The sequence below is a fragment of the Helicoverpa armigera genome, chromosome 7 (assembly GCF_030705265.1).
Source record: "Helicoverpa armigera isolate CAAS_96S chromosome 7, ASM3070526v1, whole genome shotgun sequence".
NCBI classification, from domain to species: domain Eukaryota; kingdom Metazoa; phylum Arthropoda; class Insecta; order Lepidoptera; family Noctuidae; genus Helicoverpa; species Helicoverpa armigera.
The window spans coordinates 4,002,209-4,010,338 of record NC_087126.1 but is presented as its reverse complement, the minus strand read 5'-3'; the positions used below and the strand labels follow the sequence as shown (position 1 = coordinate 4,010,338).

General features: G+C 38.1%; 1 protein-coding gene across 1 annotated transcript; it reads right to left on the bottom strand.

Moving 5' to 3' along the window:
* Positions 1 to 3,175: 3,175 nt before the first annotated feature.
* On the bottom strand, positions 3,176 to 8,130 carry LOC110370261 (toll-like receptor 6). The gene has a single exon (XM_021326004.3). The coding sequence runs from the start codon at positions 7,887 to 7,889 to the stop codon at positions 3,867 to 3,869; it is 4,023 nt and encodes a 1,340-aa protein (XP_021181679.2). The 5' UTR covers positions 7,890 to 8,130; the 3' UTR covers positions 3,176 to 3,866.

The following is an 8,130-nucleotide window of genomic DNA, read 5'->3' as shown; positions in this document are numbered from 1 at the left end:
CCCTTATCCTTAAAATCGAGCATTCCTTTAACTACCGCTAAGTAAAAACTTTCAACTTAATACCGTAGCTTCATATGACTAATGGCCTACAGATGTTTCCGAACTAAAACGTAGACGTATATCAAAAATAGAAATTAGGGGCTACGCGCTCGCCCTCGATCAATGATAATAATTAAAATTAAATTTTTATCTGCTACAAATCTTGCAAGCCACCCAAGTAACGCTACGGTGTTTTACATAAATAAATAACTTTATATGGAGCGTTAGTTTCATTAACACATTCGGCGTTTTATATCATTTTTATGACAAAAAGCTTTTTGCCGACGTTATCAGCAATTATCACTAACGCTAGTTTTATTGCTATCTTTTAGTTTGCAGATTTTAATTAAAAGAATACCACACAAAGTTACAAACGTGAAATTTAGGCTCTATTAATTTAAATCTGTCGATTAAAATTAGCTGTTTATCTAAGTTGTTAAGTCATAAATGATTCAATCCATCGATGTTTTAGCGTTATATAAAATCTGGTTCTATAATCAAATGAATCGATTAGCTTAGATAAACAGAATATAATTAAATGTTTATTTTCCTTTGTTTCGAAACATTAAAAACGAAAAGTTAATTTCGAACAACAGCATATGCGTTACATTCTCCGCTTTCAACACTGTCACGGGCTATTCCCTGGCGAATTTAAATTTGTAATTCCTTCCTTCGCTCCTACCAATAACAGCGAAACATTTATTAAAAAAACCTGTGACTCCTCCTACCGACGGAAGCAGCTGCAACCCTAATTATTACAAACACGGACTCTTGAGCATTGGGCAACGCTATAGACTACCACTAACTAGTGTTATTGTTAATCATCTATAGAAAACTGTAATTAATTTACCAGCTGGATGAAACATACAAGTTAACATACAGCTTGTTTATAATGTGGCAACTACTGGTTTCAGTAATCCCTAGACTCAGTAATTACCTTCGCCAGCCTGCGATTCAGTGTCAATCGAATTTAAACATAATGTTGCCATACAAGAAAATTATCGATCATCGCCAATAAATCAATAAATAATTTCATTACAAATTTTAATTCAACCGTCATGAATTTTATTTGTTTTTATAAAGCTATAACAGAACTATTTTATTATGACATCGGAACATCCTACGCGAATCTCACGAGTTGGAACCTTTCTTTAAACATTTCATTAGTTGGGCCTGGGATATTTACGATTTTGGATAGCTATGGGCGGTCACGTTTACGGTTATGGAAGTATCAGTTAATGAGGATGCGATACATTTACCTCGTGGCTAATAAGAGACAGCCTTCGTTTACCCACCCACGGTATTGAAATTGAGAGGTTAGAATCCAGACAAATAAGTATAATCATTAAAAGAGCAAAACAAATTGAATAAAACAATCCCGACGTACACTCAAATGTTGTAGATACTGGAAATGATTTACATATTCCGAGTGGAGTTTGCAAAAGGCCTAAAAATGCCAACCGATTTATTGCAGCATTTTCATAAGAAGTGCCATTAATACTTTTGTAATAAACCTGTCTGAATACCGATAACATCACAATCTCAACTTCACCAAAAGCTAAAAGGTCGTTTATAGGGACATAAACGTTTATAGAATCATAAAGCAGAGCCAATCTATTGTTTCGAGTCGGCCTACGCTCGCCGGCGACATAACTAATCGAACGATTCCACTTTTTGTCTCTACAAGGGATATAATCAATTGTCACTTCGAGTTAGATATTTCCCACCTAAGTTTAAGATGTCTAAGATCCATTCGGAACGGGTTTACAATCGTCCGTGGACAATAAACGATAGGATATCGTATTCCACGAAGTAAAAAGGTGATGAGTGGCCGTTGTCGAAGTCTTGGCGCTTAAATGAATGGCCTGTATGTCATAGACATGGGACCTCTTGATGACGATCATTTAAATCCTTAACGACATTCGAACTTTGAAATCTTACCCGTATAATATTACATGAGCGATTCGATTAAGACATTTGCTGTTTTTCCTTCGTACCTAATAATAGTAAAAATACATCAGCAGAAGCGTGTTTTCACTAACGCACCTTCAAGTGTTCATTGGGTAATAAACACCATAATAAAATATTAATTTTCAATTTGAAATAATCCTAAGTGCTTCTTACCTATAAATGTTATGAGTTATCTTAGGAATAAAAACACAGAAACAACATGATACGCATTGAATGAAACCTGACACATGCGTGCGCGCACTCGACTCGTAATCGATTGATACACTTGCTCACACCACTACTTAACAATAAAGAGACATCATCGTAATCAAAAGTCAATTAAAATGCTGTTTATTCATCATCGGCCCGGTCGGCAGATGATTTATAATTTCGCAGCGGGCCAGCGGCGCGCGCGCACTGTCGCGGTCGCTTTTTAAATTAAAATCGTACGGACTCGGGCGTGATCTTATCCGACTCGATCAATTTAGATAAAATAAATATTTATACATTTGACTCTAGATGGGCGAACAAAGCGTTCGGTAAATTGATTATGTCAATGAAAAACTTATTTGACGTTTGCCCCTAATCTATCACCTGTTCCGATGAAAGATATGCATTTGTGAAATGTTACGACTTGATAACTTAAAGTTACATTTTGTTTTCTAACGTCATCTGTCACTGAGGAATGTTAACTTGTCGTTAAAAGTTCATAGTTAAAGGAAAAGTTTGTGTTTAGTAATCTCGGAAACTACTGTAGCGACTTCAGAAATTCTTTCACTTAGGAAAACTTACACTACCTCAAAGTTTTTAGGCTTTAAGATTTAATATAACAGTGAGCAAAATACTGTATCAGTAAAAGTTTTTGAAAACGAGACTGGTCTTTTAGATAGTGTATGAGTTAGGCAAACAGTTCGATATATTTCTGAACTTTTGAGTGTCCCATCTGTCTACAAACTTGTGGAGTGTACTTAGCTCCATATTTATATGGGCAACTCGTTAAATATATGGTTTGTACTATTCATTGACATCTTTGACAGATGGTCGGCTTTGGACTTGACTTCAGCTTTTTCTATATTGTATGAAAGAGTCAATGTAAAAGTAGTCTGTATGCATTTGGTAATACGAGTAATATTTGTGTGTATGTGTCAAGTGTGGTTTAGGGTTGTGTAAAACATAAAGACAAAAATAGTAGATAAAAATATTATTTTATTCATACTCTGCGTTTGGAAGCGTAATAAATACGAAAAAATTTCATATCCTAGCTAAAAATTACATCACAAAATTATTTACTTACGTATACTTCTTACAATTAGGCTATTTACAATTGACTAGGGTACATTTCAGTTCTGCAATACCTTTTACTTACATAGTTATATTTACAGTACATATTTCACACAGTTCTCACTTCACATGATATATTCAATATAAGTACCTAACATTATCACAAATACTCATGTCAGGCCTTAAAATTAATCAGGAACCTTAAAGTACCAGTGTGTGTAAGATACATTATTACTCGTTTACATTACAACCTATGCAAAAAGGAATGTATTGATTTTATTTCATTTATCTAAAAAGAACTCATAAACACAAGTGGACAGTGAATGCTATTCAAACAGGTACAAAAGATACTACAAATATGTTCAGAATTCATTACAGTCATCAATACTCAATAGTACTTACAGTACAATAAAAAAAGTTTTCAAGTCTGGCATAAAAGACTGATTACTGTTACATAATACAATTTTAATATTACAGCACCAACAAAGATAAGCTTACAAACACAATTTGCGTCCAGTACATATGCCAGTTAATTTATAATATGTTTATACAATTTTATTCTATTTACAGATACATTTTAAATCACAATGATCGTTCTATACAAAGTAAGTCTTTCTAGGATGCGTTGTGCTCGACATGGGAATTTGTTGTGCTGGCCTTAGAGGTCGTTCCTCGCACTGATGATTATCGATGGAGACGTAACTGTGATGGTGCGGTAACCGATCGTCCGGCCGACCTTCGCTACTTGCAACCGAACACGTTTCGTCCTCCGTACTGCGCGCGGACACCTCTGCGCTCGCGCTTGTCGAGTGCATCGGACTCGACATCATCAAACCAGGCGGATTCATACCATACTTATACCAAGGATCGTGAGAAGTTGGCGGCGCAGTATACCTCAAGTTCCCATGACGACCAAACGCTTCTCTGTTACCACTTTTCATATTATTCGCATTATGAAGCGTCCGATTTGGAAGAGTCACGTCCACATCCGGTAACCGAAAATTTAGCTTTTCCCAACAATTTCTCTCGCCCCACACGATCACTGTACACGTTTTGAGTAACACTTTTAAGTCTGGGTCAATGTTTATAGCACTCAAGTCCGTCGTCACCAGGAATATTATCTTTTGACGTCTATGTCTAACGTTCACTGAATTGATTGCACTTTGAATAGCCGCGTTAGATTCCGCCGCGTACCATTCTTGTTGCAAGAATGTTATTGATAGCACTATAACGAGTCTTTTTGAACTTTCTGAGGCACTCACTAAACTGTCACCTGAACGTCTTTCAACCAATGGCAAGTCTCTGTGTTGTAAACACAACGTATGTCCCATATTTTCGAGTTCGGAACTCACGGCGCGAGTCACGAAGTCCTCATCTCGTGGATTGTACACAAAAAAAGCATCAAATCGTTTGTTTTTGTTATCGTTCATATCTTTCGGAGTCGAAGTGAATACTCTTACACCGTATCTTGAATGCATCCATAATTTAAAATCTTCCCGGAACATGAAGAGCAAAGCACACATTAGTAAGAGAATAATTGCTATTATCAGCACCGCAGCGATATATGGAATGTAATTTTCGACACCGTCATGCGATTCAATGAATAATCGTTTCAATGTTTCGGTGCCAGTCTCTTCGGTAGTCGTTTCTGTTTTACATTCCTTTGCTACCGTTGCAATGGTTTTATTCATAGCTTGACCATGAGCAAAGTAGCACATCATACTCTCTGTGTCTTTTGACTTTTTTAGTAGCCACTGATTCAGCTGGTTGACGTCTTTACAATCGCAAATCCAGTTATTCCCATCTACTGAGACACGGGTGCGGGGATCGCTGTCTGTAATGACTCTCCACGGCATGTAATCAACGTACCCGTTATTGTCTAGGCCTAAGTATTCCAGTGAAGGCAGGTAATTAAACGTATCATTTTCTATAACCTTGATCTTGTTGTCACTGAGATAAAGCTCGTTCAAATTTGGTAATCTCGTGAATTGTGTATTTCTCAATACCTCCAATTTATTGTTCTCCAAATGAAGAATTCTCAATGATTCAATACCGTTAAATGTTCTATTTTGTATTGTATTTATATTGCTGTTATTGAGATACAAGACTTGCAACTTTTTCTTGCCAATGAAAACGTGATTCCCTAACTCTTTCAAGTCATTTCCATCTAAGTATATTTCGGTCGCGTCCATCGGTATTCTGTCCGGCACGTGATCGTAGCCAGCGTTCGAACAATCGACTACGTTAGTAGTAGTCCAAGTTTGATCATGATAACACGAGCATTTATCTGGACAAGTCATCTTACAATCACAGGCGTCAAAGTCACAACAATGGCACACCGCGAAACAATGTGACTCGTACTCGCACAGAAATTCTGAAGATTTTACTTCAAGCAATAGCATATCCGATCTGGTTCGTGAATGGGTTAAAGAGCACCTTACACTTTCTAAATCCATTACTCTGGGGCGCTGCCTGAGGTCACTTAATTGGTTAATTGTCTGCAGCCATTCCATTGTGCAGTCGCACTCAAATGGATTTTCGCTAATATAAAACTCTGGTAAATCTTTGTCATCTGGAACAGACGATATCGCAAAGGCACCGAGCTCCAATGTTCTTATTTTGTTTGCGTACAACATAACTTTATTCAGATTGTACTTTTGTAAAAATGTTCCAGGGCTTATTTTGTCAATGTTATTGTTGTTTAAAACAACTGTCTCTATACTGCTTGGGAAAGAGAACTCATCGATGCTTCGTAGCTTGTTGTAACTAATATCCAACATTTTTACTGAACATGATTCTTTGAGTCCGTATGTATCTTCAAGCTTTTCAATTTTATTCTCGTGCATATCCAGCCATTCCAGATTAGTAGGAATATGGCTGTAATCAAACCAAAGTAACTCGTTGTTAGACACGTTCAACCAAACAAGCGGTTGGGTGTTAGTAAATATGCCTTTCAAGTCCACTAGTTTGTTACCGTCCAGTCCGATTGCTTTTAACTGTTGGTTTGAAGCAAAAGCTCCGTCGTCTATTTGATCTATGTTGTTTGAAGCCAAGTTCAATATTTGCATTGAAGGTAAGGCAGCAAATGTATCCTTTGATATTTTTTCTATCTTATTTCCAACAAGTCGTAAGCCATACAAATCATCTAATCCTTCGAACTGTGACGTTGAAACTTTTGTTATCCTGTTCATGCCCAAGTCCAAGGAAGTCAGAAATCTCAGTGTTTTTATAGCCTCCGGTACTTCTGATAACTGGTTTCCACTCAGTCCCAAGTCGTGAAGTTTCGTTATATTCTCAAAAGACCGTAAATCGACCTTTGTTATCCTGTTACCGTCGAGGAACAGCTGATTCAGTACATAAAGGTTTGAGAAATGTCCACTGTCAACTTCTAATATGTTATTATGAGCCAGAGAAAGCGAGTGAAGGTTCTTCAAATTAGAAAAGGCACCATCCGCTACACGTGCGATGTTGTTATGCTCTAAGCTTAAAAACTGAAGATTGTTTAAATCTTGAAATAGCAGTGCATCTATTTTTGTGATTCTGTTGTGTGATAAGTTCAAAACAATCAAACGGACTAGTCCCGAAAATGTGTCTCTATTTACCCATTCACTTGTTAATTCATTCACCGACAAATCCAATATTTGTAGTTGGTCCAATCCTTCCAACAATCCGGGAGCAAGTACGCTTAATGAGTTATTATTCAAATATATTTGTTTGATATCTCTTGAAGACTGGAACATTTCAGGTGGTAAGGCTGTCAAAGCATTTGTTGACAAATTCAGAATTTGCAAATCACTCAAGCCTACAAAAGCTCTGTCCGCTACAGCAGATATTCTATTGTTTTGTAAGAATAACTTTTGAAGCGCGCGTAAACTTGATAATCCGTTGTCAGGTAAAGCCCTTATTTCATTATAGGACATATCCAGTGTCTCCAACACAGTGTTGCACGATTTACCAGGAGCAGTTGGTCCATTGCCCCAGTCGGAAAATCCTAGGTTTGATATGTCTTGTAATCTATTTTGTGTTATATTCAACTCTTTCAAATTGTACAAAAGACAGAATATCTCAGGTGGTAGGTTCCAAATATTGTTATCGCCCAAATCCAAGCTTCGCAAATCAGTAAGACCCCGGAATGTGTCTCTATGAAATTCCATGGACATCGCTGACCAATCTGTGTTGTGAGTTCTAATAGACAAGCTTCTTAATCCACTAAGCGGTGATAGTACTGCAGAGGGAACATAGCGAATCTTACAAGACTCTATCCTCAGTTCTTTAAGGTTATGAAACCGGGATAAGAGTTGTGTTCCTTCTTCTTTTCTTCTTCCAAAATCAAGAGAGCTCTCAAAAAAGAGAACATCTGTGCAATGTAGGTCTAGGACAGTGATGCGCTGAGCCTGCGACGAGCTTAGACCGGCCAGGAGGTCTGTTGCGCCGGCTGCCGTACGGAGCGAGCACGCCAGCTGGACGCGAGTGGATTCACTAGCATCACCCGACACTCGCTGCCATTCACACTCCTGAGGCGCCTCGGCGACGCGGCTCGTGAGTGACGCTGCACCGGCACCCAAGTATACCCAACTCCAAGCGGCATACCACACAGCCAATAATCCCATCGATAACATCTCGAATAACTCACTTTAAACTGTCACTTTATTTAAATTGTCACCGTTTGAGTTGATATTATCGCGCACATCGCTACGTTAGTCCGGACGCGCTCGGAAAACTTCACGAATTTCCCGTCAAACTTGTTTCGAAGTACGACACATAACGGCACGAGTTGGCGAGCTGAGGTGCAGCAAGCGCCTCTCTCGAAGGCTCGTGAGAAGCAACTGAGTGTAGCGCAGGCAAGTTGAGCGACCGGCC

Excerpts from the sequence above, each read along its gene's own strand:
- LOC110370261 (XM_021326004.3), bottom strand. The coding sequence starts at position 7,889 with ATGTTATCGATGGGATTATTGGCTGTGTGGTATGCCGCTTGGAGTTGG.